The sequence below is a fragment of the Pezoporus flaviventris genome, unplaced genomic scaffold (genome assembly GCF_033815535.1).
Source record: "Pezoporus flaviventris isolate CSIRO_AGI_PZ_B2104156 unplaced genomic scaffold, CSIRO_AGI_Pfla_v1 ptg000007l, whole genome shotgun sequence".
Lineage (NCBI taxonomy): Eukaryota > Metazoa > Chordata > Aves > Psittaciformes > Psittacidae > Pezoporus > Pezoporus flaviventris.
The window spans coordinates 176,848-204,258 of NW_026892555.1; the positions used below are offsets into that span (position 1 = coordinate 176,848).

The window sequence follows — 27,411 nt, forward strand, 5'->3', positions numbered from 1 at the left end:
CGGCCTGTTGAGCCCTGGCTTTGTGCTGCGTGGAGTTGGAAGAGCTTTGCTAGAAGAAAGGGCCAGGAGGTGTCAGAGGTTGGGATGCAGAACTTTATTGAAACAAAAGTTTCAAAATGGAAATATGCAGGCATAAGGAGGAAGAGAGCTGAGGTGCAAGTATGGTGACCATGCACTGAGGTCTTCTGCATGCAGTGGATTTTGTCAGAGCAGCAAGGTCTTTCAGTCTTGACTGGAGATAAAACAACTGGAGGTCTCCCGCTGCTGTTTAGCCTGTAAGATACTGGTGGGGCACACAGTTCCGCACACAGCAGATGGGGTGGTGCAGAGAAGGAATTTGGAGAAGAGGGAGACATCCATGGGCCATGTTACCAGGCAGCCTGGTAAGGCCCCTTCTCTGCTTGCTTAGTGCCAGAAGAGAAGGAGCTGCGGAAGGTGAACTGGTGTGCCAGCATTACCCCAGGCGTGCATCCACAGTCCATACCTTTGCTTCTAGAATGTAAGTGAGCGGTTTCAGGCGTGCTGTCAATGGCCCTTAGCAGATGTTGCAGCCTCTTCCTCTGCCGTAGCAGCCCAGGCCTCCGAAGCCGTAGCCAAGGCCGTAGCCGAAGCCCCCAGAGGAGACGGGCACTCCCTGGGCGCTGAGGACGTTGCCCACGGCAGCGGATGAGGAGGATCCGACGGCGGTGCTCTGGGGGAAGGAGCTGAGGATGGGTCCTGGCAGGGTGACCAGCACGGCGGGAGGCTGGATGACGACGCGGGAGTCCTCGCACTGCCTGACACAGGGCTCGTTGCAGCTGTTGGCCAGCGGGGTGGGTCCGCAGGGGCGGCAGAGGTCGTAGCAGGCCATGTCTGTGGTGTGGAGGGGCCCTGGCAGAGGAGAGGAGAGAATGGAAGAGAGGGTGTGGGGAGAGCGGAGGGCGTGGGGGTGCGAGGGGCAGTGGTGCAGGAGGGCGAGGCAGTGGGGAGGCTGGAGTGGGGCTGTGGTGCTGGGGAGGTGTGAGGGGTGCTGAGGCTGGGGCAGAGCGTGCTGGAAGAGCCGGGGCAGGGGGGCGGGAGCAGAGGGCAAGGGGCTTGAGGCTCACCTTGTTGAGCGTGCAGGAGAAGGCGTCAGCAGAGGCGAGTGAGGGACAGAGGCTCTGGGCCGGCTTTTATGCTGGTCCTGCAATGCCTGAGGGGGCTGAGACAGTCTTTGTGCATGACAGCATGTTTGTGCAAGCAGCTGGTGCATGTCAGATCCTCGCAAGCAATTAGTGTTGGTTGTGTTTTCCTTCCAAGAGTTCTGGAATTTAATGTCCTCCTGTTGAGGACGTGTCCTTCTGGCCCTGGCGGCAGCTTTCAAGTATTAGAGACCAAAGGCTTGGTGTTGATGGTGCATGTCAGGGCATTTGGCAGAACATGCAATGAAAGTATTGGAGAGTTGCGGTGTCATCATTGATGTCATCCTGTGCCACTCATGTCTGTGCTTTGTGGGTTTCTTGCAGTGCTTCCTCATGGCTGAAATAGAGCTCATCCCTTTGTATCAGTGAGAAAATCAAGAGGGCAGATCTGGCACAGTAGAGGCTGGACAGCCTGATCAGTGCCCAGTGTTAGGCTCCATTTACGATTCTGAGATTTACAGGTCAATCTTTTCTGTTAGTTCAAGTTTATGTCCTAAGGTGATAATGACATACAATGAAGAAATAAGAAACCGGGGCTGTACCCATTTTTGCCCAGTGCAGGTTAAGATTTAAATTCACTTCTTCAGCAGACAAGTCATAACCTACAACATCTGAGTCTTCTCATAGTGTACTTATGACCAAAAATATGTAATTACCTGCCAGTGGTAAGAGAGCTCCTTCTTCCTGCTCTGTCATGCTTTGGATTTTACTTGTGTCACTCCTGGAAACACGAAAGCCTCAGCATTCCAGGAGCTGCTGGATCTACTTCAAAAGAATTTAAGGGTTAGCTGATGCTTTGTACCTTCCAGATTGGAGGTTTGGTCTGATGCCTTTCCAAATGTAGTGGTTTCTGAGTGAACTGCCAGACAAAAGGTGATGTGCAGGAGACAGCAATTTCCAGGTGATAATGGCTGCATAATGCCCCTACAGCCCTTTCTTGCCACGTGTTCTGCCTAAATGGTGCCTCATTTTGACCTCATGGCGCTGCTCCCAGCATACCTCAGGCCCCACCAGAAGCTGGGGCAGCCAAAATCAGAGCAAGAGTTGAGTGAACAGTCACATGCACCCCAGGATGCGGTTTGCCCCCTTGTGTGCCAGGGCACACTGCTGACTCCTATTGAACCTGCTGCCAGGCAGCACCCCCAGGTGCCTTTCTGCAGGGCTGCTCTCCAGGAACTCCTCTCCCAGGCTGTGCTTGTGTCCAGCATCGCTCCATCCCAGGCGCAGAATCCAGCATTTGTGCTTCTTACATTTCATGCCCTTGATGGTTGCCCAATGCTGCAACCTATCTAGATCCTTCTGCAAGACCTCTTGTCCTTCAAGAGAATCAACAGCAACTCCCAGTCCCATCAGCAAGCTTGTGAACAGTGCATTCAACTGCTGCCTGTAGAGGTGTGATAAAAATATTGTCCAGAAATGACCCTGGAATGGTGCCCTGGGGAATATTGCAGGTGACCATTCACAAAGCACATCTGGCTCCATTCAATTTGAGACTTTCAGCCCTGCTCTTGAGGAGTTCTTTATCCAATGTATGGTGTACCTGCTCATGTCACATTTGAGCAAGTTTTCCAGGAGGATGTTGTGAAGGACAAGAGTTCAGCCAGGGCAGATGCCAAGTCTTGTTTGTGGGGAGAAGTGACCCCATGTAGCAGGAATATCTGTGGGACCAATGGGTTAGAAACCGTCTTAGGAGAGAATGACGTTGTGGTGTAGTGGAGCAGAAATGGACCATGAGATGACAACCTACCCTTGTAAGAAAAGGGTCCGCCAGTCTCCAGGGCTTCATTCAGTGGTGCTGCAGTGGGTAAGGGGAGGGCAGCATCCCTTGCTTGTCAGAAATGTTGAGGAGAATGCCATGTGGGATTCATTTCTTGGTGCCCCAGTGAGGAAGGACTTGGACTTTCTGGAGCAGGAGCAGTGCAGGGTCACCAAGAGCCTGGAGGGTCTGGATCATCTTTCATAGAGAAGAGGTTGAGAAGTGAACCACCCAAGAGAGGAGGATGTGCAGGGTGCCCATCATCAATGGGAGTAAAGCCGCTGATGGCAGGGAAAGAAGTGGTGGGAACCCAGCTCTTGTTACTGGTGTGCACATGCAGAAGAGGCTGCCCTGGGTACAAGGGGAAAGAGATGGGATTGCATGGGCAAACCAGGCAAGCCTTTTGCCTGTGTGGAAGGGCAAAGAGTGGAAGAGGTGGTGGAGTCTCTGTGCTGTGAGCTACTGAAAACCCAACTGGCCATGGTCCCACACCTGCAGCTCCAGTTGTCCTGTTCATGAAAAGGGATTAAGTCAGCTCCTCTGGAGAGGTTCCTGCTGTTGAAAGTGATTCTGAGGAGACTCAGGCTGGCATGTTGGAGAATTTATTGAAACAAAAGAATGAAAATGTAAGAGCAGCAAAAGCACCAAGTGGAAGTGAGACAGTCTGAAGTGCAAGGGGTGCAACCATGAGCAGAAGACTTCTGCTTACAGTTCTTCCTGCCCTGCAGCGCAAGCAGCATAGCAGAGGTCCCCCCATATTCTTTGACTTGTAAGAAGGGGTTTGCAGCAGAGAGTTGCGGACACAGGCAAAGAGATGATGCCAAGAAGGAAGTAGTACAACAGGAGGAGGTGCAGGGGCAATATTTTCAGGCATCCTGGGCAGGCCCCGTGCGCTGTTTCTTCTCTTGGTGACTCGAGACGGGGAGCTGTAGACGGGAGGTCCCCATGTCAGGAACTGCACAGAACTGCATCCTCAGACCTTGCCATAGCTTCGAGGGTGTGGGTGGCTGGCTTCATGCGTGATGTCAATGGCCCTTAGCAGATGTATCCCCTTCCTCTGCCGTAGCAGCCCAGGCCTCCGAAGCCGTAGCCAAGGCCGTAGCCGAAGCCCCCAGAGGAGACGGGCACTCCCTGGGCGCTGAGGACGTTGCCCACGGCAGCGGATGAGGAGGATCCGACGGCGGTGCTCTGGGGGAAGGAGCTGAGGATGGGTCCTGGCAGGGTGACCAGCACGGCGGGAGGCTGGATGACGACGCGGGAGTCCTCGCACTGCCTGACACAGGGCTCGTTGCAGCTGTTGGCCAGCGGGGTGGGTCCGCAGGGGCGGCAGAGGTCGTAGCAGGCCATGTCTGTGGTGTGGAGGGGCCCTGGGAGAGGAGAGGAGAGGAGAGGAGTGAATGGAAGAGAGGGTGTGGGGAGAGCGGAGGGCGTGGGGGTGCGAGGGGCAGTGGTGCAGGAGGGGGAGGCAGTGGGGAGGCTGGTGTGGGGCTGTGGGTCTGGGGAGGCGTGAGGGGTGCTGAGGCTGGGGCAGAGCGTGCTGGAAGAGCCGGGGCAGGGGGGCAGGAGCAGAGCGCAAGGGGCTTGAGGCTCACCTTGTTGAGCGCGCAAGAGAAGGCGTCAGCAGAGGCGAGTGAGGGACAGAGGCTCTGGGCCGGCTTTTATGCTGGTCCCCGAGGGGCGGGACAGCCTTTGCGCATGGCAGCATTTGTCAGCAAGCAGCTGGTGCGTGCCACAGCCTGGCAAGTCATGAGCTGGGGCGTGTTCTCCTTCCCACAGTGCTCCCTTTGCATGTCCTCCTGGTGAGGACGTGTCCATCTGGCCCTGGCGGCAGCCTTGAAGTGCAAATATTAAAGGCCAAAGTCTTGGTGTTGACGGCGCATTTCGTGACACTTGGCAGAACATGCAACCAAAGCATTGAAGAGGTGGGTTTCTGTGAGTGAGGTCACCTCTTAGCACTTTTGTGGTGTGGTTTGTTGGTGCCTTGTGAAGAGGTTTCCCATATCCTTGTAGCTGTGTCAGGGGAGGGCAGTTTGCAACAGCAGGCTGTGCTCCTGGAGGCTGTGCTTGAGATCTGGTTATTCCTGTGATGTGGGGAGCACTACCAATCCGTCCAAAAAAGTTTGCGTTGGCCCAATTTTAGTGCTACCCTCTTTTACGAGTGGCACGTTTGCAGCCTGGCCTCTGGTTTGCTGAAGTGCTTGATGTGGGGCACCTTGTAAGGAGACCACCTTTGTAAGGGTGTTCTACTTTGAAATGATGAGTTTTGTGGACAAGGAGAGTGCTGCTCTGTTGTTTACCTCAGTATTCCTGCAAAACCTTTGATGCTTTCTCCCCTTGCATGGTCATGGGGTGTGGGGTCACCTGTGTTTGTGGGCAGTTGGCTTGAGTGCTCTCTCAGCAGGTTTAGAGATGATGCAAAATGTGGAGAGAGACTGAGATGCTGGATGGTTGTGCCATGATGTAGAGGGAACGGGAGGTGCTGGAGGATGGGCAGATAGGAATCTCCTGAAGTTCAACAGGAAGAAATGTAAAATTTTCCATGTAGGGAGGAATGGCTCCTGTTGTCAGAACGTGCTAGAGCCTGAGATGCTGGAAAGCAGCTTTTTTGAGTAGAGCTTTGTGGGGCTGGTGGAGAACAAGCTCAGGATGGTGCAGCAATGCACCCTTGCAGCAAAACATGCCGAGATTCTACATCTCAGCATTGGGAATAGATTTGCTAGCAGATTGGTGTTGTGGGGGGTCGTAATTGATCTCTTCAATGCTAGTGAGGCTTTGTGTGGAGGCCTAAGTCCAGTCGAAGTTTTCTCCCTAGAAGAAGGACACGGATGTGGTGGAGGCAGTCCAATACAGGACCACCAAGATGCTGTAGGGAGTGGAAGATCCTTGCTATGAGGAGAAGCTTAGCAAGGTGGGAGGGTTTTTTTCAGGTAGGAGGCAAGGCTGCCCAGGGCAGATGTCATCAATGTGTCTATATCCTGAGGGGGAGGAATTGAAGACAAGGGAGAGAGAATGTTCTCCTCCATGCCATGTCCAGGGCATGGTGGAAGCTGTAAAGATGTGCCTTTTTCCCTGACTGAGAAGGCAACACTTTTTCGGTGTGATTGTGGTCAAGCAGTGGCAGTGGTTGTGCAGGGAGGTTTTGGATTCTCCACCCTTGGAGATACTGAAAACCTGACTGGGTATCTTTGACAGCGTGTTCTTGCTGAACATTCTTGAGGAGGCTGTCCCAAAAGAGATGATCCCCAGAGGTCCCTTGTGCACTAAATGATTCTCTTTGCTATGATTCTGCTTGTTGTGATGCCCAGGTAGCTGTGCTTGGAAAGAGACTTGATGAAGTGTGTGCTGCCATGGGGAGCTTGGGTCAGAGGTGTGGGTAGAAGTGCATTAGCATTTCCAAGGTTTATGGCAAGGGAAGCGCTGGTGTCTGGGCTGGAAGCCCACAGGAGGGTTTTGCAGGGGATTTAATGCATTACTGTGCTCTGGTGGACCTTTTCCTCCAACTTGATGGCCTATTGAGCCCTAGCTTGGTGCTGCTCGTGGTTGGCTGAGCACTGGGTGAGGCTTGGATGCAGGAGAAGTTTATTGATGAAGAAAATGGTGAAAAGGCAGGAGAGCCAAGGGAAACAGTGTAACGTAAAAGTAGGGCAACCATCAGCTGGGTCCCCTGTGTGTAGCAGGTGTTGCCTGAATCCTGAGGTTTTTGTGTCCCACAGAGGGAGCAGTGCACTAGAGATTCCCAGTGGGGTTTAGGGTGTGAGATAGTGTTTGAAGTGGACTAGATCAGAATGAGAAGTGAAGAGAAGGAATTTGGAGAGTAGGTATCTCACCCTGCAGCAAGGGGTGGAATGGACGCTCTACTAATCCCTGGTGAGCATCAGCTGGAGTTCTGTGTTGAGTAGAAGAGAGACATGGAGCTCCTGGAACAAGTTGTGGTGCCTGGGAGCAGTTCCAGTAGGCTGGGGGAGAACTCATGCCCCTCATTGTCAAGAAGATCAGGAGGTACATTCTCAGAAAGTAGAGGCTGTTGAGCCTGACCTCATTCCCACAGAAGGCGATGGAAGAAACCTTCCTGGAGAGCAGTGCCATGCCCTGCAAGGTCAGGGTGACAGGCTGTGGTTTAGGTGTGGATTTTGGGAGTGGAAATTGTCCTTGACCAACCTCTGTGTCTTCTCTGTTGAAGCCACTGGGTGTTGGCAGAGGTTAGAGCAGTGTCTATTGCTGAGCTGTCCTTGAAGGAAGCCTTTGTCACTGTCTCCCATTACACGCTCCTTGTAAGCAGAGAAAGTCTGGGTTGTGAAAGAGCCCAGTGAGGAGGACTGCAAAGTGGCTGAAGGACTGGCCCCAGAGGCTTGTGGTCAGTGGCAGGAAAAAGGGTTCTGGACTCAAGGGAAAAAAGGTGAAATTCCATGGGCAAAGAAGGAAATCCTTTTTCAGTGTAAGGAAAGTCAATGAGTGGAAGAGGTTGTGAAGTCTCCAAGGTGGAAGCTACTGACAACCCAACTGTCCATGTCTAAGACAAGCTGCTGTAGCTGGACACTCTAGCTACTAACTCTAACGAGTTTGTCAAGTGTGTGCTGGTAGTCAAGGTATGCAGAGGGGAGCGTTATCGCATCGAATCATTTCTTTGAGACTTTGGATAGGCATGTGTCATGTTCTGGAAGGCCTCCACCTGCCACTGTGTATTGTTGTTGGGTGTCCTGGCATTTATCCTAGGAGATGACTAGTGGCCCTTTTCCACCAAACCTAATGGCCTGTGGAGACCTGACTTTTGATTGGTGAAGGTGGATGATCCTTGGTAAAAGAAAAGAAGAGGAGGCTTTTCAGGCTGGGATGCAGGAGGTCTTTATTGAGGAAAAAGGGTTGAGAAGTCAGAATCACCAAGTGGAACAAAGAGGATCTGATGTGCAAGTAGAGTGACCATCTGTCAAGGTCTTCTGCTTGCAGAAGACTATGCCAGAGTTTCAAGGCCTTCCTACTTTGCAGAAGGAGCAGATCCCTGAAGTTTCCCCCAGTGTTTTCTGCCCTTTGAGATGTTTTTTATAGCAGAAAGTACTGAACATCACCAAAGGAATGATGCACAGGAAGAAGTGTAAAAAGAGGAGGATCTATGCGATATGATGCAAAGAGGCTGGTCTGGCCCCCAGCCTTGCTTCCTCTCCTGGTACCTTGAGATTGGAAGCTGTTGTGGGCAGGTCCACTCATCAAAACCAGCAGAGACATGCATCTTCAGTCCATGTCTTTGCTTCTCGAATGTACGTGAGTGGTTTCATGCGTGTTGTCAATGGCCCTTAGCAGATGTCACAGCCTCTTCCTCTGCCGTAGCAACCCAGGCCTCCGAAGCCGTAGCCAAGGCCGTAGCCGAAGCCCCCAGAGGAGACGGGCACTCCCTGGGCGCTGAGGACGTTGCCCACGGCAGCGGATGAGGAGGATCCGACGGCGGTGCTCTGGGGGAAGGAGCTGAGGATGGGTCCTGGCAGGGTGACCAGCACGGCGGGAGGCTGGATGACGACGCGGGAGTCCTCGCACTGCCTGACACAGGGCTCGTTGCAGCTGTTGGCCAGCGGGGTGGGTCCGCAGGGGCGGCAGAGGTCGTAGCAGGCCATGTCTGTGGTGTGGAGGGGCCCTGGCAGGGGAGAGGAGAGGAGAGAATGGAAGAGAGGGTGTGGGGAGAGCGGAGGGCGTGGGGGTGCGAGGGGCGGTGGTGCAGGAGGGCGAGGCAGTGGGGAGGCTGGTGTGGGGCTGTGGGTCTGGGGAGGCGTGAGGGGTGCTGAGGCTGGGGCAGAGCGTGCTGGAAGAGGCGGGGCAGGGGGGCAGGAGCAGAGGGCAAGGGGCTTGAGGCTCACCTTGTTGAGCGCGCAGGAGAAGGCGTCAGCAGAGGCGAGTGAGGGACAGAGGCTCTGGGCCGGCTTTTATGCTGGTCCCCGAGGGGCGGGACAGCCTTTGCGCATGGCAGCATTTGTCAGCAAGCAGCTGGTGCGTGCCACAGCCTGGCAAGTCATGAGCTGGGGCGTGTTCTCCTTCCCACAGTGCTCCCTTTGCATGTCCTCCGGCTGAGGACGTGTCCATCCGGCCCTGGCGGCAGCCTTGAAGTGAGAGTTGGTGTTTGGGACGATTTGCATGGAAGATGCCTGTCAGGCTGTTCTGCAGATACAGCCATGGCCTTGGAGGCGTGGTGTGTCAACACTGCGGTCATTCCGTGGCACTTGTGTGTTGTGGTTTTTGGTGCCTTGTGAAGAGGTGGCTCCATGTTCATTGCAGCCCTGTCGGGCTGGTCTGGGCTCTGGAGTTTTGGTGGCATGAGGGGCTGCCTCTTCCATCCCATTTGTTCCCTCCCTGCCTTGCTGCTAAGTGCCTTAGCTTGTCTTTAGGCCTGTCCTTCCCCATTGGGTGAGCTCTGTGGGTGTCAATGTGGATCTCCTTGTGCCCTTTGTGCTTTTATGGTTGTAGCTGGAGAAAGGGGGCTGCCTACTTGTGGTGTGGAGGGGCCCTGGGAGAGGAGAAGAGAGGAGAGGAGAGGAGAGGAGAGGAGAGAATGGACAAGAGGGTGTGGGGAGAGTGGCGTGCGTGGGGGTGCGAGGGGCGGCTAACTACAGGCTGGTCAGCGTCATCTCTGTGCCAGAAGAGAACATGGAGCAGATTCTCCTGGTAACTATGCCAAAACACTTGAAAAAGGGAGAGGTCATCACTGACAGCCAGAGGGGCTTCACAGTGGGTGAATCCTTCCTGACAAGTTTGGTGTCTTTCTGTGAGGGGTTATAGCATTGGTGGTTAAGGGAAGATGTACTGTTGTCATATACCTGGACTTGTGCAAAGCATTTGATAGTGTCCCAATCAATAACCTTGTCTCTAAAGCAGAGAGAGGTGGAGACGAAAGGTGAACCACTTGGTGGATATCTTGACCCATGACTCTTTTGTCATATTTTCTCTATCTGTTTGCAGAGGAGGAGTGATGGAGTAGGTTAGCAGGCACCAGCAGAGGTAACCCAGAACATATGAGGAACGTGCGACAGAGGCATGGCTGGAAGCGCATAAATGTTTCCAAGCATTTGTTTACAGAGGCAAGGAGCTGGTGTGATGTGCTGGAATCTTGCTGAGTGCCCGTGGGTGGTGTTGCTGGTGCTATGCTTCCCAAGAGAGCTCTGGTGATGCCTGTTTCAACCCACCCCGTTGGCCTGTTGAGCCCTGTTGTTGTGCTGGGTGCGACTGGACGAGCCTTTGGGGAAAAAGTGAAGAGGAAGGGCCTGAGGATGGGATGCAGGAGAACTTTATTGAAAAAAAAAAAAAGTGGAAAGGCAGGAGCACCAAGAGGGAGGGAACCAGTCAGAGGTAGACTGAGCACCAGAGCAGAGTGGTGGTGGCCTGGGCACACTGTATGGGGTTACCACGGTCCTTGCAGAAAGGGGTAAGGTGTCATGGACTATGTGTGCCTGACCTTGGGACCCCTGTCGGATGTGCTCCTGAGACAGGGGCAACTTCATCAGAGCCATGCGCAGATGAGTGTTGTCATGTTCAAGACTGTTTGAGTCACTGTGTAGCCCTGGCTTTGTGTTGCGTGAAGTTGGAAGAGCCTTGGTAGGAGAAAGGGAGAGGAGATGTCACAGGCTGGGAAGCAGGAGAACTTTATTGAGGCAAAAGAGTGAAAACATACAAGCATAAGGTGGTAGTGATGGTCTAAGGTGTGAGTACAGCAACCATCCACTGAGGTCTCTTGTTTGCAGTAGATTTTGGCAGAGCACCAAGGTCTTCCTGTCCTGAATTGGAAGGAGCCCACTAAAGGTCCCCTGAATCTTTCTTAGCTTGTGAGATGCTGGTTGTGCCAAACAGTACTGGATATAGCAGATGGTTGATGCAGAGAAGGAAGTGAGAGAGCAGGAGGAGGTCCATGGAGCATGTCACCAGGCAGCACGTACTGGCCCCAGGCTCTGCTTCCTTTCTTGGTGCCTTGAGAACCTGTGGACAGCAGATATATGTGCCAGGAATAGTATGGATGTGCATCCTCAGTCCTTTGCATTGCTTCCAGTGTGTTGTCGGTGGTTGTCAGGGTGCTGTCAAAGGCCCTTAGCAGATGTTGATGACTCTTCCTCTGCCCTAGCATCCTGTCCTGGGTTCAGCAGTAGCAGTCATTTTTCCCCTCCTTGGTAGCTGGTGCAGTGCAGTGTTTTGACTTTCGGCCTGGGAGCAGAACTGATAGCGATGTTTTGGTTTGGCCAAGGACTTTGTGAGCCTCATGCTCTGGAAGGGAGGAGGGGAAGCCAGGAGGAAGCAGAGACAGGACACCTGACCCAAACTGACCAAAGAGGTATTCCATAGCACAGCACGTCATGGCCAGGATGTAACTGGGAGTTAGCCGGAAGGGCTGGGAGACTGCAGGGTTGGAGGAGGTATCGGTCGGAGCTTGGTCGGGCTTGGGGGGCAAGTTATCGGTCAGCTGGTGCTGAGGTGTTGTATTCTCTTCCCTTGTTATTTCCTTTATCATTATTATCATTGGTGGTAGCAGTAGTGATCTGTGTTATACCTTAGTTACTAAACTGTTCTTATCTCAACCCATGGGAGTTGCATTCTTTTCGATTCTCCTCTCCGTCCCTCCGGGAGTAGGGGGAGGGAAAGAAGGGAGGGGGGTGAGTGAACGAATTACCTGTCTGGGTTTAAACCACGACACATCCCAGGCCTTTGAAGCATCAAAAGTTTAATAAAAATATTATGTAAACACCAGCAAGGGCTGTCTCCTCATCCAGAAATCTACTCACGTCCATGTGGGAGACACAGAGATCAATCAAGCATGATTTTCACTTTGCAAATCCACACTGAACTCCCCATCACTTTCTTGTTTTTCATGGCACTGGCAGTTGTTTCTGGAATTATTTGCACTGACCCTTTTCCACAGGTATAAGATCAGACTCAACAGCCTCTACTTTCCCTGTTCTTCCTTACTATCTTCTTCAACACAGGGGAGCTTTGTGAGTTCTCCTCTAGCTTTCAGAGAAAGAACCCAAGCACTATCAACTTTCAAAAATAATCAAGATGGGCCCCCCAGGGGCATCAGCCAGCTCCCTCAACATTTGTGGCTAGGAAGTGTCATACCATAGAGACTTTCATACGTCCAGTCCCAAAGCACTCCCTCCTACCTCCTTTCATTTCCCTAATCTGCTAGAACAGCTCACCTGACAATCAGCCTATAACAGACTCAACTTTGTTGAATTAGGTCTGGCCTTGGAAGTCATTAAGCTATCAGCATGCAGCCACCACCAACAGGACTCAGCCTCAGCATGGTATCTTCACCCCTAGTCCCCTCATCAATCCTCAAGTCCACTTTCTGCCTGTTAAATATTCTGTAGAGAAGTGACCTCACCCTTTGTACCTACCCCAGTGTAAGTATCTTAAAGGCCCTGGCCCATCAAACTCCCCAGGTTGATGCTCCTAACACCCCTCCTCCTCTCAACACACTCACAGACTCACCCAGAAACTCACCTACCCTTCTGATGTGCCTACGTAAAGCAACGTGTCACGTCAGAGCCCAGGCTAAAAATGTGTCAGCTCAAAATAATGGAGCTGATACAGAGGAGCAAATACAAGAGTTTGGGGAGCCTGGCAGAGTTATGCACATCACAGGGATTTCCAGACATGAACTAGGGTTACCAGAACAATGGCCTGCTCACACAAAAAGACCTCCTGTACCTGCTTGAAACACCACCCACAGGGATGGCCCCAAAGGCTATTACTCTAAGAAGGTGGTCCCATTCCTTCCAGCTACAAGAAGAAGCCAGAGGGGCACCAGGCTTTTGACCTGTCATACTCCCACTTGAAAGCTGCCGCCAGGACCGGAAGGACACGTCCTCAACAGGAGGACATGAAATCGCAGAATTGCAATAAGGAAACCACAACCACAACTAATTGCTTGTGAGGATCTGACATGCACCAGCTGCTTGCACAAACATGCTGTCATGCACAAAGACTGTCTCAGCCCCCTCGGGCACTCAAGGACCAGCATAAAAGCCGGCCCGGTGCCTCTGTCTCTCACTCGCCTCTGCTGACGCCTTCTCCTGCGCGCTCAACAAGGTGAGCCTCAAGCCCCTTGCCCTCTGCTTCTGCTCCCCTGCCCTGGCTCTTCCAGCACGCTCTGCCCCAGCCTCAGCACCCCTCACGCCTCCCCAGCACCACAGCCCCACACCAGCCTCCCCACTGCCTCCCCCTCCTGCACCACCGCCCCTCGCACCCCCATGCCCTCCTCTCCCCACACCCTCCTCTCCCCACACCCTCTCTTCCATTCTCTCCTCTCCTCTCCTTTAGTCTCCCAGGGCCCCTCCACACCACAGACATGGCCTGCTACGACCTCTGCCGCCCCTGCGGACCCACCCCGCTGGCCAACAGCTGCAACGAGCCCTGTGTCAGGCAGTGCGAGGACTCCCGCGTCGTCATCCAGCCTTCCACCGTGCTGGTCACCCTGCCAGGACCCATCCTCAGCTCCTTCCCCCAGAGCACCGCCGTCGGATCCTCCTCATCCGCTGCCGTGGGCAACATCCTCAGCGCCCAGGGAGTGCCCGTCTCCTCTGGGGGCTTCGGCTACGGCCTTGGCTACGGCTTCGGAGGCCTGGGCTGCTACGGCAGAGGAAGGGGATACAACATCTGCTAAGGGCCATTGACAGCACACATGAAACCACTCACGTACATTCGAGAAGCAAAGACATGGACTGAAGATGCATGTCTCTGCTGGTTTTGATGAGTGGACCTGCCCACAACAGCTTCTAATCTCAAGGGACCAGGAGAAGAAGCAGGGCTGCAGGCCAGACCAGCCTCTTTGAGTCATATTGCATAGATACTCTGCTTTTTCCTCTTCATTCTGTTCATTGCTCCTTTGGCGATGTCATGTACTTTCTGTTGTGAAAAACATCTCAAACGGCAAAAACCATTGGGGGAAGCTACATGGATCTGCTCCTTCTGCAAGGCAGGAAGACCCTGATACTCTGGCATAGTCTCCTGCAAGCAGAAGACCTTGGCAAGGGGTCACTCGCACATCAGACCTTCTCCTTCCTAATTGTTGCTTTTATTTTTTCACTCTTTTACCTCAATAAAGTTCTCCTGCATCCCAGCCTGAGAAGCCTCCTCTTCCTTTCTTTTACCAAGGCTCTTCCAACTTCACCCATCAAAAATCAGGTCTCTACAGCCCATTAGGGTCTGCGGAAAAGGGGCACCAGTCATCTCCTTGGATAAATGCCAGGACACCCAACAACAACACACAGTGGCAGGTGGAGGCCTTCCAGAACAAGACACGTGCTCATGAATGGCTCAAAGAAATGATTGGATGTGATAACGCTCCCCTCTACATACCTTGGATGAAGTGTCCCAGTGCCAGCACACACTTGACTAACTCAGACTTAGTAGCTAGAGTGTCCAGCTACAGCAGCTTGTCTTAGACTAGTTGGGCTTTCAGTAGTTTCCACCTTGGAGACTTCAAAACCTCTTCCACTCATTGACTTTCCTTACACTAAAAAGGATTTCCTTCTTTGCCCACGGAATTTCACCTTTTTTCCCTTGCGCCCAGAACTTCTTGTCCTGCCGCTGACCACAAGCCTCTGGCCCAGCCCTTCACACTGGCACTAGAAGTCTGCAGCCAGGGCCAGATGGACACGTCCCCAACAGGAGGACATGCATAGGGAGGCTTGTGGGAAGGAGACACCCACACTCTCGAAGCCAAGGCAAGGTCTGAGGATGCAGTTCTGGGCAGTTCTTGACATGGGAACCTCCCGTCCACAGCTCCTCATCTCGAGCCACCAAGAGAAGAAACAGCGCACGGGGCCTGCCCAGGATGCCTGAAAATATTGCCCCTGCACCTCCTCCTGTTGTACTACTTCCTTCCTCACATCATCTCTTTGCCTGTGTCCAGGACTCTCTGCTGCAAGCCCCTTCTTACAAGTCAAAGACAATTGGGGAACCGCTGCTATGCTGCTTGTACTGCAGGGAAGGACGAGGTCAGTGCTCTGCCAAAACGTACTGCAAGCAGAAGACTTCTGCTCATGGTCGCACTCCTTGCACCTCAGACTGTCTCACTTCCACTTGGTGCTTTTGCTGCTTTTACATTTTCATTCTTTCGTCTCAATAAAGTCCCCAGCATCCCAGCCTGAGTCTCCTCAGAATCACTTTCAACAGCAGGAACCTCTCCAGAGAAGGTGCTTTAATCCCTTTTCTTAAACAGGACAACTAGAGCTGCATTCATGGCTCCACGGCCACCTGGTGTTTCAGTAGCTCACAGCACAGAGATTCCACCACCTCTTCTACTCTTTGCCCTTCCACACAGGCAAAAAGGCTTGCTTGGTTTGCCCATGCAATCCCATCTCTTTCCCCTTGTACCCAGGGCCTCTTCTTCTGCACCAGCACACCAGGGCCTCTTCTTCTGCACACCAGCGACAAGAGCTGGGTTCCCACCACTTCTTTCCCTGCCATCAGCAGCTTTATTCCCATTGATGATGGGCACCCTGCACATCCTTCTCTCTGGGGTGGCTCACTTCTCAGCCTCTTATGATCCAGACCCTCCAGTCTCTTGGTGACCCTGCACTGCTCCTGCTCCAGAAAGTCCAAGCCCTTCCTCACTGGGGAGCCAAGAAATGAATCCCACATGGGATTCTCCTCAACATTTCTGACGAGGAAAGCATGGTCCCCTCCCCTTACCAACTGCAACACTCCTCAATAAGCATCCCTGGAGACTGGTGGACCCTTTTCTTACAAGTGTACGTTACCATCTCACGGTCCCTTTGTTCCCCACCAGGACCACAAAGGGCCTTCTCTCCTAAGATGTTTTCTAACCCATTGGTCCCACAGATATTCCTGCTACACGGGGTCACTTCTCCCCACAAACAAGACTTGGCATCTGCCCTGGCTGAACTCTTGTCCTTCACAACATCCTCCTGGACAACTTGTAACCCCTCATAAAAAGACACCAAATTTGTCGGGAAGAATTCACCCACTGTGAAGCCCTTCTGGCTGTCAGTGATGACCTCTCCCTTTTTCAAGTGTTTTGGCATAGTTACCAGGAGAATCTGCTCCATGCTCTCTTCTGGCACAGAGATGACGCTGACCAGCCTGTAGTTAGCCCGGCTCTTCTTTCTAGCTTTTTCAAAATGAGGACTATGAATTGACCACTTGCTGTGGGGTCACTCCATCACATTGGCCCGGTCCTTAAGGAGGATGTGGCACAGGGCTGGCCCCACGTACAACTCTTGAGCTACACTACTTGAGACTTGCCCTCAAATGGACTTTGTGCTACTCATCACAAGCTGCTGGGCTCAGCCCTTCAACTACGCAGAAGCCCAGTGCACTGGCACCAGACACAAAAGGTACTTTGTCAGCTTGTGGATGAGCATGTGAGGGGTGAAAGGGTCAAAGACTTTACAAAGAAATTCAAGGTAAGCACCAGCTATGGCTGTCACCTCATCCACAATGATGGGCACTCCCATGGAGAGGAGACAGAGTTCAATCAAGCATGATTTACCATTTGCAAATATATGCTAGAACTTCATCTCAATTTCTTGTCCTTCCTGGGAAGACATTCACAGTCCTTTCTAGGAAGACTTCCTACATCACCTTCTATGGGAACATGATCAGACTCAAGAGCTTCTAGCTTCCCAGTTGTGCCTTCCTAGTCTTCTTCAAAAGAAGAGGCCATTCAGCTCTTTCCTCCTGTTCAGGAACCACTTCCAGGCACTATTAACTCTCCTAAGATACATAAGACACACCTCCCAAGAACTACAGGCAGCTCCCTCAGTATTATTGGTTACCTTCATGCCCCAGGGACTTCCATGCATCCAGTCCAAAAGCTCTCCCTCTGACCTCCCTTCAATTTCCCCAACCACAAAACAGCTCACCTGACAATCAGCCTGCAAAACACTCACCTTGGATGAACTGGGGCAGGCCTTGCCAGGCATCAACCCCTCTGCATGAATCCACCACTAACAGGGCCCAACCTCTGTGGCCATGTAAAGCATCTCTGCATCCAAACCCCTCTTTAATCTCCAAATCAACTTTCACCTGTCAACACTGAGCAGAGAAATGGCGTCACGCAGTGGCACTACCCCAGGCAAAGATCACAAACCTGGTGCACGATTCCACTGGCAACTGCTCCGTAAAACCTCTTCCACTGACATCCTCACAGGCTCTCCAGAACCACAACTGCCTTTGTGAGGTGCCCCACATCTAGCAATGCGTCACACCAGAGTCCGGACTGAAAATGTGCCAACCCCTAATCAGGGAAGCACTAGAGAGGGGCCAACACACGACTTCTACGGCACTGTCAGGAATCCCCACATCACAGGCCTCAACAACACTGAACCTGGGCTAGCAGGACAAGCCTGCTCTAACAAAGAGGCAACCTAGGCCTGCCCTCAGCACCACCCCCTGGAACATCATTAGGAGGGCAAAACCCCAAGCAGGAAGCCAGCTTTCTCCAGCTACAACCATAAAAGCACAAAGGGCACCAGGAGATCCACATTGACGCCCACAGAGCTCACCCAATGGGAAAGGACAGGCCTAAAGACAAGCTAAGGCACTTAGCAGCAAGGCAGGGAGGGAACAAATGGGATGGAAGAGGCAGCCCCTCATGCCACCAAAACTCCAGAGCCCAGACCAGCCCGACAGGGCTGCAATGAACATGGAGCCACCTCTTCACAAGGCACCAAAAACCACAACACACAAGTGCCACGGAATGACCGCAGTGATGACACCCCACGTCTCCAAGGCCATGGCTGTATCTGCAAAACAGCCTGACAGGCATCTTCCATGCAAATCGTCCCAAACACCTACTCTCACTTCAAGGCTGCCGCCAGGGCCGGATGGACACGTCCTCAGCCGGAGGACATGCAAAGGGAGCACTGTGGGAAGGAGAACACGCCCCAGCTCATGACTTGCCAGGCTGTGGCACGCACCAGCTGCTTGCTGACAAATGCTGCCATGCGCAAAGGCTGTCCCGCCCCTCGGGGACCAGCATAAAAGCCGGCCCAGAGCCTCTGTCCCTCACTCGCCTCTGCTGACGCCTTCTCCTGCGCGCTCAACAAGGTGAGCCTCAAGCCCCTTGCCCTCTGCTCCTGACCCCCTGCCCCGGCTCTTCCAGCACGCTCTGCCCCAGCCTCAGCACCCCTCACGCCTCCCCAGCACCACAGCCCCACACCAGCCTCCCCACTGCCTCGCCCTCCTGCACCACCGCCCCTCGAACCCCCACGCCCTCCTCTCTCCCCACACCCTCTCTTCCATTCTCTCCTCTCCTGTCCCCTGCCAGGGCCCCTCCACACCACAGACATGGCCTGCTACAATCTCTGCCGCCCCTGCGGACCCACCCCGCTGGCCAACAGCTGCAACGAGCCCTGTGTCAGGCAGTGCGAGGACTCCCGCGTCGTCATCCAGCCTTCCACCGTGCTGGTCACCCTGCCAGGACCCATCCTCAGCTCCTTCCCCCAGAGCACCGCCGTCGGATCCTCCTCATCCGCTGCCGTGGGCAACGTCCTCAGCGCCCAGGGAGTGCCTGTCTCCTCTGGGGGCTTCGGCTACGGCCTTGGCTACGGCTTCGGAGGCCTGGGCTGCTACGGCAGAGGAAGGGGATACATCTGCTAAGGGCCATTGACAACACACCTGAAGCCAGCCACCGAAACCCTCGAAGCCATGGCAAGGTCTGAGGATGCAGTTCTGGGCAGTTCCTGACATGGGGACCTCCTGTCCACAGCTCCTCATCTCGAGCCACCAAGGGAAGAAATAGGGCACGGGGCCTGCCCAGGATGCCTGAAAATATTGCCCCTGCACCTCCTCCTGTTGTACGACTTCCTTCTTTGCATCATCTCTTTGCCTGTGTCCACAACTCTCTGCTGCAAACCCCTTCTTACAAGTCAAAGAATACTGGAGGACCTCTGCTATGCTGCTTGCGCTGCAGGGCAGGAAGAACTGCAAGCAGAAGTCTTCTGCTCATGGTTGCACTCCTTGCACCTCAGGCTGTTTCACTTCCACTTGGTACTTTTGCTGCTCTTACATTTTCATTCTTTTGTCTCAATAAAGTTTCCAGCATCCCAGCCCGAGTCTCCTCAGAATCACTTTCAACAGCAGGAACCTCTCCAGAGGAGCTGACTTAATCCCTTTTCATGAACAGGACAACTAGAGCTGCAGGTGTGGGACCATGGCCAGTTGGGTTTTCAGTAGCTCACAGCACAGAGACTCCACCACCTCTTCCACTCTTTGCCCTTCCACACGGGCAAAAAGGCTTGCCTGGTTTGTCCATGCAATCCCATCTCTTTCCCCTTGTACCCAGGGCCTCTTCTGCATGTGCACACCAGTAACAAGAGCTTGGTTCCCACCACTTCTTTCCCTGCCATCAGGGCTTTATTCCCATTGATGATGGGCACCCTGCACATCCTTCTCTCTTGGTTGGCTCACTTCTCAGCCTCTATGAAAGATGATGCAGACCCTCCAGTCTCTTGGTGACCCTGCACTGCTCCTGCTCCAGAAAGTCCAAGACCTTCCTCACTGGGGCACCAAGAAATGAATCTCACATGGCATTCTCCTCAACATTTCTGATGAGCAAGGGATGCTGCCCTCCCCTTACCCACTGCAACACCTCTGAATGCAGCCCTGGAGTTTCGTGGGCACTTTTCTTACAAGGGTAGGTTGTCATCTCATGGTCCGTTTCTGCTCCACTAGGACCACAACGTCATTCTCTCCTAAGACGGTTTCTAACCCATTGGTCCCACAGATATTCCTGCTACACGGGGTCACTTCTCCCCACAAACAAGACTTGGCATCTGACCTGGCTGAACTCTTGTCCTTCACAACATCCTCCTGGACAAGTTGTTCAAATGTGACATGAGCAGGTACACCATACATTGGAGAAAGAACTGCTGAAGAGCAGGGCTGAAAGTCTCAAAGTGAATGGAGCTAGATGTGCTTTGTGAAGGGTCACCTGCAATATTTCCCATTACTCCATTCTAGGGACATTTCTGGACAATATTTTTATCACACCTCTACAGGCAGCAGTTGAATGCACTGTTCACAAGCTTGCTGATGGGACTGGGAGTTGCTGTTGATTCTCCTGAAGGACAAGAGGTCTTGCAGGAGGATCTAGATAGGTTGCAGCATTGGGCAACCATCAATGGCATGAAATGTAAGAAGCACAAATGCTGGATTCTGCGCCTGGGATGGAGCGATGCTGGACACAAGCACAGCCTGGGAGAGGAGTTCCTGGAGAGCAGCCCTGCAGAAAGGCACCTGGGGGTGCTGCCTGGCAGCAGGTTCAATAGGAGTCAGCAGTGTGCCCTGGCAGACAAGGGGGCAAACCGCATCCTGGGGTGCATGTGACTGTTCACTCAACTCTTGCTCTGATTTTGGCTGCCCCAGCTTTTGGTGGGGCCTGAGGTATGCTGGGAGCAGCGCCATGAGGTCAAAATGAGGCACTATTTAGGCAGAACACGTGGCAAGAAAGGGCTGTAGGGTCATTATGCAGCCATTATCACCTGGAAATTGCTGTCTCCTGCACATCACCTTTTGTCTGGCAGTTCACTCAGAAACCACTACGTTGTGGAAAGGCATCAGACCAAACCTCCAATCTGGAAGGTACAAAGCATCAGCTAACCCTTAAATGCTTTTGAAGCAGATCCAGCAGCTCCTGGAATGCTGAGACTTTCGTGTTTCCAAGAGTGACACAAGTAACATCGAAACCATGACAGAGCAGGAAGAAGGAGCACTCTTACCACTGGCAGGTAATTATATATTTTTGGTCATAAGTACACTATGAGAAGACTTAGATGTTGTAGGTTGTCGTGGTTTAAACCCAGTCAGATAATTCGTTCGCTCACTTCCCCCCCTTTCTTGCCCTCCCCCTGCTCTCGGAGGGACGGAGAGGAGAATCAAAAGAATGCAACTCCCACGGGTTGAGATAAGAACAGTTTAGTAACTAAGGTATAACACAAATCACTACTGCTACCACCAATGATAATAATGATAAAGGAAATAACAAGGGAACAGAATACAACTCCTCACCACCCGCTGACCGATAACTCGCCCCCCTCAGCCCGACCAAGCTCCGACCGATACCTCCTCCAACCCTGCAGTCTCCCAGCCCTTCCGGCTAACTCCCAGTTACCTCCTGGGCATGACGTGCTGTGGTATGGAATAGCTCTTTGGTCAGTTTGGGTCAGGTGTCCTGTCTCTGCTTCCTCCTGGCTTCCCCTCCCCCCTGGCAGAGCATGAGGCTCACAAAGTCCTTGGCCAAACCAAAACATCCTTGTTATCAGCTCTGTTCCCGAGCTGAAAGTCAAAACACTGCACTACACCAGCTACCAAGGAGGAGAAAAATGACTGCTACTGCTGAACCCAGGACAGGTTATGACTTGTCTTCTGAAGAAGAGGATTTATGTGTTACCCTACACTGGGCAAATATGAGTAGAGCCCTGGTTTCTTGTGTCTTCACTGGATTTCGTTATGACCTCAGAACATAGAGTTGAAATAACTGAAGAGGTTGTCCTGTAAATCTGAGAAACATAAATGGAGCCTAACACTGGGCACAGATCAGGTTGTCCAGGCTCTAGTGTGCCACATCCACTCTCTTGATTTTCTCACTGATACAAAGGGATGAGCTCTATTTCAGCCATCAGGAAGCACTGCAAGAAACCCACAAACCACAGACACGAGTGCCACAGGATGACATCACTGATGACAACCCACCTCTCCAATACTGTCATTGCATGTTCTGCCAAATGCCCTGACATGCACCATCAACACCAAGCCTTTGGTCTCTAATACTTGAAAGCTGCCGCCAGGGCCAGAAGGACACGTCCTCAACAGGACGACATGAAATTCCAGAATTCTTGAAAGGAAAACACAACCACAGGTAATTACCTGCAAGGATCTGACATGCACCAGCTGCTTGCACAAACATGCTGTCATGCACAAAGACTGTCTCAGCCCCCTCAGGCACTGCAGGACCAGCATAAAAGCCGGCCCAGAGCCTCTGTCCCTCACTCGCCTCTGCTGACGCCTTCTCCTGCACGCTCAACAAGGTGAGCCTCAAGCCCCTTGCCCTCTGCTCCTGCCCCCCTGCCCCGGCTCTTCCAGCACGCTCTGCCCCAGCCTCAGCACCCCTCACGCCTCCCCAGACCCACAGCCCCACACCAGCCTCCCCACTGCCTCGCCCTCCTGCACCACCGCCCCTCGCACCCCCACGCCCTCTGCTCTCCCTACGCCCTCTCTTCCATCTTCTCCTCTCCCCTCCTCTCCTCTTCCCTGCTCTCCCAGGGCCCCTCCACACCACAGACATGGCCTGCTACGACCTCTGCCGCCCCTGCGGACCCACCCCGCTGGCCAACAGCTGCAACGAGCCCTGTGTCAGGCAGTGCGAGGACTCCCGCGTCGTCATCCAGCCTCCCGCCGTGCTGGTCACCCTGCCAGGACCCATCCTCAGCTCCTTCCCCCAGAGCACCGCCGTCGGATCCTCCTCATCCGCTGCCGTGGGCAACGTCCTCAGCGCCCAGGGAGTGCCCGTCTCCTCTGGGGGCTTCGGCTATGGCCTTGGCTACGGCTTCGGAGGCCTGGGCTGCTACGGCAGAGGAAGAGGCTGCAACATCTGCTAAGGGCCATTGACAACACGCATGAAACCACTCACGTACATTCTAGAAGCAAAGACATGGACTGAGGATGCCCGTCTGGGGTAATGCTGGCACACTAGTTCACCTTCCGCAGCTCCTTCTCTTCTGGCACTAAGCAAGCAGGGAAGGGCCAGCCCTGGTAAGATGGCCCATGGATGTCTTCCTCTTCTCCAAATTCCTTCTCTGCACCATCCCATCTGCTGCGTGCAATACTGTTTGCCCCACCAAAGGCTGAACAGCACTGGGGGACCTCCAATGGGTTCATCCCAAGTCAAGCCAAGACGACCTTGGTGCTCTGACAAGATCTGTTGCAAACAGAAGACCTCAGTGCATGGTCACCCTTCTTGCATCTCAGCTCTCTTCCTCCTTATGCTTACACGTTTTCATGCTTTTCTCCCAATAAAGTTCTCCTGCATCTCAAACTCTGACACCTCCTGGCCCTTTCTTCTACCAAAGCTCTTCCAACTTCACGCAGCACAAAGCCAGGGCTCAACAGGCCGTCAGGACAGGTGAAAAAGGCCACAAGGATTCTGCTGGGAAATATGCCACCACAATCAACAAAGACTGACACCTGGGGTGCTTTCACGCATGACAGAGGTTTGAGCCAGCACTGGTTCAAAGACAGTCTTGAACATGACAACACTGCCATGAGCATGCCTCTGATGGAGTCGCCACAGACTCATGAGACCATTTGGGTTTTGTCCCACGCCCTACCTGATGCAAGGGCCTTGGGTATCCTATGCAGTGTACCCAGATCTCCACCCTTCCTGCTCTGAGATCCTCCTCTGACACAGGTGTGGGTCAGTGTTGCACTGACCACCTGGCTGCTTGGTCCCCATTCCACACACACCACAGTTCCCAGACCATGGTCTCACCTTCCTATGTGGTTCACAAATGATGTCTTGGAGTTTCCCCGAGCCTTCAGCACCTCTTCACAAATGAAGCCCATCAGGGACCCATTCAGGGAGTCTCCTGACAGCCATCCTCCCTGCTTCAGAGTCTCTGGACCACCTCTGCAGGTGGTTCCAACCCGACTTCCCTCTGCTCTGAGGTCACACAGAAAGTCCCCACTGTGAGGTCTCAATCCTCCTCACCTTGGTCCTGCAAGGGCCTGCCTGGGGCACTGGGGACAAGTGCAGGACCAAGCCTTTGACCCAGTTCTGCTGCAAAGATGGGTGTCTGTGAGTGGTGCTTGGCTGAGCACTAAGTCATCACTGAGCTGCTCTATCACTCCTCTTCCTCAAGAGGACAGGGGAGAGAAGAATAAGATGAAAGTCTCCTGAATCGAGGTAAGAACATGGACATCACTCACTGCTTTCCAGTGGCAGCAGAACAGACTTAATATAGGGAAATTCATTTATCAAAATCAAAAGTCAGAGTAGAACTATGAGAAATCAAAATGAATCTTAAAACACCTTCCCCCAACCTCTCCCTTCTTCAATGTTCATCTTCCCTCCTAAATTACTTACTCCCTTGCCCAAAACAGCACAGAGGGATGGGAAGGGGAAATGTGGTCACTTCACCCCACATTGTCTCTGTCCCTCCACCCTCCTCACACTCTTCACCTGCTCCATTCTGGGGCCCCTGCCACACGAAACAGCCCTCCATGAGCTTATGTGAATCCTTCCCACAGGCTCCATCGGACTTGGAGAAAGCTTCAGGCACCTTCTCACGGAAGGCACCACAGCAGAATAACGGCTAACAAAAAAATTCCACATAAAAGCACTCACCCAGTGAACACCTTCCAAGTCCAAAGGCCACCAAGACAACAACAGAGCACATCCAAAGAACAGGCCAAAAGATGGGCTTAGAGACCTGGCAGGAAGGCAGAGAGGGACCGGATGCAATGGGAGGGGCAGGACCCTCACGGCCAGCACAGCTCCGAAGCCCAGACCAGTGTAAGAATGCTGTGAGGATATGGGGCCCCCTCTTCACAATTCCTCTTGCCTCAATAAAGTTCTCCTCCATCCCAGCCTGTCATGCCTCCTCTCCCTTTCTTCTACCAAGGCTCGTCCAACTTCCCGCAGCACTAAGTCAGGGATCAGAAGGTCATCCATGTAAATGGAAAAAGGCCGTAAGTCTTCTCCTGGTAAGTATGCCAACACTAGCATCAAAGACAGGCTTCTGGGTTGCTTCCACAATGTGATACAGTGGTTTGAGGCACAAAATGGCTCAAACAATCTTGAACACGACAGCTTTCCCCTGAACGTGCCCTTGATGAAGTTGCCCCCAGCCTCATGGGCACACCTGGCCGGGGTGCCAAAGCCACCCACACAGGTTTTCATGGCCCCTTACCCCTTGCTGCAAGGATTGTGGATAACCCCATACAGTGGGCCCAGGTCACCAACCTCACTGCTCTGGGATCCTTCTCTGACTCCAGTGTGGGTCCTTGTTGCACTGACATCCAGAATGCAGGGTCATCATTCCACACACCAGAGCCTCCAGGCTATGATCTCACCCTGCTATGCAGTCCACAAATGATGCCTTTGAACCTATTTTGTACACCAGCCCCTTTTCACGCAAGAACCCATCACAAGTACAACGTTACAAGCATAAAAAGGCACCACGACACCCATAGAGCTCACCCAACAGGAAAGGACAGGCCTACAGACAGGACTACTGACCTTGCAGCAAGTCAGGGAGGAACCTAATGCAATGGAAAGGGCAGCCTCTCATAGCCAGCACAGCCCCGGGGCTGCAAGGACGTGGGGCCCAATCTTCACAACGCACCCACAAACCACAGCCACGAGTGCCACAGGATGACATCAGTGATGACACCCCCACCTCTCCAACGCTTTTGCTGCATGTTCTGCCAAATGCCCTGACATGCACCATCAACACCAAGCCTTTGGTCTCTAATACTTGAAAGCTGCCGCCAGGGACAGAAGGACACGTCCTCAATAGGAGGACATGAAATTGCAGAATTCTTGGAAGGAAAACACAACCACAACAAAACCTGCAAGGATCTGACATGCACCAGCTGCTTGCACAAACATGCTGTCATGCACAAAGACTGTCTCAGCCCCCTCGGGCACTCCAGGACCAGCATAAAAGCCGGCCCAGAGCCTCTGTCCCTCACTCGCCTCTGCTGACGCCTTCTCCTGCGCGCTCAACAAGGTGAGCCTCAAGCCCCTTGCCCTCTGCTCCTGCCCCCCTGCCCCGGCTCTTCCAGCACGCTCTGCCCCAGCCTCAGCACCCCTCACACCTCCCCAGCCCCACAGCCCCACACCAGCCTCCCCACTGCCTCCTGCACCACCGCCCCTCGCACTCCCATGCCCTCCGCTCTCCCCACACCCTCTCTTCCATTCTCTCCTCTCCTCCCCTCTGCCAGGGCCCCTCCACACCACAGACATGGCCTGCTACGACCTCTGCCGCCCCTGCGGACCCACCCCGCTGGCCAACAGCTGCAACGAGCCCTGTGTCAGGCAGTGCGAGGACTCCCGCGTCGTCATCCAGCCTCCCGCCGTGCTGGTCACCCTGCCAGGACCCATCCTCAGCTCCTTCCCCCAGAGCACCGCCGTCGGATCCTCCTCATCCGCTGCCGTGGGCAACGTCCTCAGCGCCCAGGGAGTGCCCGTCTCCTCTGGGGGCTTCGGCTACGGTCTTGGCTACGGCTTCGGAGGCCTGGGCTGCTACGGCAGAGGAAGGGGATACAACATCTGCTAAGGGCCATTGACAACACACCTGAAGCCAGCCACCGAAACCCTCAAAGCCATGGCAAGGTCTGAGGATGCAGTTCTGGGCAGTTCCTGACATGGGGACCTGCCCGTCCACAGCTCCTCATCTCGAGCCACCAAGAGAAGAAACAGTGCATGGGGCCTGCCCAGGATGCCTGAAAATATTGCCCCTGCACCTCCTCCTGTTGTACTACTTCCTTCTTTGCATCTTCTCTTTGCCTGTGTTCACAACTCTCTGCTGCAAACCCCTTCTTACAAGTCAAAGAATATGGGGGACCTCTGCTATGCTGCTTGCGCTGCAGGGCAGGAAGAACTGCAAGCAGAAGTCTTCTCCTCATGGTTGCACTCCTTGCACCTCAGACTGTCTCACTTCCACTTGGTGCTTTTGCTGCTCTTACATTTTCATCCTTTTGTCTCAATAAAGTTTCCAGCATCCCAGCCTGAGTTTCCTCAGAATCACTTTCAACAGCAGGAACCTCTCCAGAGGAGCTGACTTAATCCCTTTTCATGAGCAGGACAACTAGAGCTGCAGGTGTGAGACCATGGCCAGTTGGGTTTTCAGTAGCTCACAGCACAGAGACTCCACCACCTCTTCCACTCTTTGCCCTTCCACACAGGCAAAAGGGCTTGCCTGGTTTGCCCATGAAATCCCATCTCTTTCCCCTTATACCCACAGCCTCTTCTTCTGCATGTGCACACCAGTGACAAGAGCTGGGTTCCCACCACTTCTTTCCCTGCCATCAGCGGCTTTATTCCCATTGATGATGGGCACCCTGCACATCCTTCTCTCTGGGGTGGTTCACTTCTCAGCCTCTTATGATCCAGACCCTCCAGGCTCTTGGTGACCCTGCACTGCTCCTGCTCCAGAAAGTCCAAGTCCTTCCTCACTGGGGAGCCAAGAAATGAATCCCACATGGGATTCTCCTCACCATTTCTGATGAGTAGGGGATGCTGCCCTCCCCTTACCCACTGCAAAACCCCTGAATGCAGCCCTGGAGACTCGTGGGCCCTTTTCTTGCAAGGGTACATTGCCATCTCATGGTCCCTTTGTTCTCCAACAGACCACAACGTCATTCTCTCCTAAGACTGTTTCTAACCCACTGGTCTCACTGATATTCATGCTACACGGGGTCACTTCTCCCCACATACAAGACTTGGCATCTGCCCTGGTTGAACTCTTGTCCTTCACAACATCCTCCTGGACAAGTTGT

General features: G+C 53.4%; 7 protein-coding genes across 7 annotated transcripts; 4 read left to right on the forward strand and 3 right to left on the reverse strand.

The window, feature by feature from the left end:
- Positions 1 to 525: 525 nt before the first annotated feature.
- LOC133266262 (feather keratin 1-like) lies at positions 526 to 850 on the reverse strand. Its single transcript, XM_061447493.1, has one exon. It carries the CDS (start codon positions 848 to 850, stop codon positions 536 to 538), a length of 315 nt encoding a protein of 104 aa, XP_061303477.1. The 3' UTR covers positions 526 to 535.
- Positions 851 to 3,951: 3,101 nt separating this feature from the next.
- Positions 3,952 to 4,701, reverse strand: LOC133266264 (feather keratin 1-like). The gene is made up of 2 exons (XM_061447494.1): positions 4,525 to 4,701; positions 3,952 to 4,295 (listed from the first exon to the last, which is right to left on the reverse strand). Exons 1-2 carry the CDS (start codon positions 4,619 to 4,621, stop codon positions 3,952 to 3,954), a joined length of 441 nt encoding a protein of 146 aa, XP_061303478.1. The 5' UTR covers positions 4,622 to 4,701.
- A 3,503-nt stretch (positions 4,702 to 8,204) lies between these two features.
- On the reverse strand, positions 8,205 to 8,519 carry LOC133266265 (feather keratin 1-like). Its single transcript, XM_061447495.1, has one exon. The coding sequence runs from the start codon at positions 8,517 to 8,519 to the stop codon at positions 8,205 to 8,207; it is 315 nt and encodes a 104-aa protein (XP_061303479.1).
- Positions 8,520 to 12,857: 4,338 nt separating this feature from the next.
- Positions 12,858 to 13,546, forward strand: LOC133266337 (feather keratin 1-like). Its single transcript, XM_061447542.1, has 2 exons — positions 12,858 to 12,934; positions 13,177 to 13,546. The coding sequence occupies exons 1-2, from the start codon at positions 12,858 to 12,860 to the stop codon at positions 13,544 to 13,546; spliced, it is 447 nt and encodes a 148-aa protein (XP_061303526.1).
- A 4,609-nt stretch (positions 13,547 to 18,155) lies between these two features.
- Positions 18,156 to 18,510, forward strand: LOC133266266 (feather keratin 1-like). The gene has a single exon (XM_061447496.1). The coding sequence runs from the start codon at positions 18,199 to 18,201 to the stop codon at positions 18,508 to 18,510; it is 312 nt and encodes a 103-aa protein (XP_061303480.1). The 5' UTR covers positions 18,156 to 18,198.
- Positions 18,511 to 22,193: 3,683 nt separating this feature from the next.
- On the forward strand, positions 22,194 to 22,508 carry LOC133266268 (feather keratin 1-like). The gene has a single exon (XM_061447498.1). The coding sequence runs from the start codon at positions 22,194 to 22,196 to the stop codon at positions 22,506 to 22,508; it is 315 nt and encodes a 104-aa protein (XP_061303482.1).
- A 3,366-nt stretch (positions 22,509 to 25,874) lies between these two features.
- Positions 25,875 to 26,189, forward strand: LOC133266269 (feather keratin 1-like). Its single transcript, XM_061447499.1, has one exon. It carries the CDS (start codon positions 25,875 to 25,877, stop codon positions 26,187 to 26,189), a length of 315 nt encoding a protein of 104 aa, XP_061303483.1.
- Positions 26,190 to 27,411: the final 1,222 nt, after the last annotated feature.

Coding starts and splice junctions, on each gene's coding strand:
- LOC133266262 (XM_061447493.1), bottom strand. CDS start 850: ATGGCCTGCTACGACCTCTGCCGCCCCTGCGGACCCACCCCGCTGGCC.
- LOC133266266 (XM_061447496.1), top strand. CDS start 18,199: ATGGCCTGCTACAATCTCTGCCGCCCCTGCGGACCCACCCCGCTGGCC.
- LOC133266269 (XM_061447499.1), top strand. CDS start 25,875: ATGGCCTGCTACGACCTCTGCCGCCCCTGCGGACCCACCCCGCTGGCC.
- LOC133266265 (XM_061447495.1), bottom strand. CDS start 8,519: ATGGCCTGCTACGACCTCTGCCGCCCCTGCGGACCCACCCCGCTGGCC.
- LOC133266337 (XM_061447542.1), top strand. CDS start 12,858: ATGCACAAAGACTGTCTCAGCCCCCTCGGGCACTCAAGGACCAGCATA. Junction 12,935..13,176: donor CCGGTGCCTCTGTCTCTCAC/TCGCCTCTGCTG, acceptor CACACCCTCTCT/TCCATTCTCTCCTCTCCTCT.
- LOC133266268 (XM_061447498.1), top strand. CDS start 22,194: ATGGCCTGCTACGACCTCTGCCGCCCCTGCGGACCCACCCCGCTGGCC.
- LOC133266264 (XM_061447494.1), bottom strand. CDS start 4,621: ATGCTGCCATGCGCAAAGGCTGTCCCGCCCCTCGGGGACCAGCATAAA. Junction 4,296..4,524: donor GCCTCTGCTGACGCCTTCTC/TTGCGCGCTCAA, acceptor CTCTCCTCTCCT/CTCCTCTCCCAGGGCCCCTC.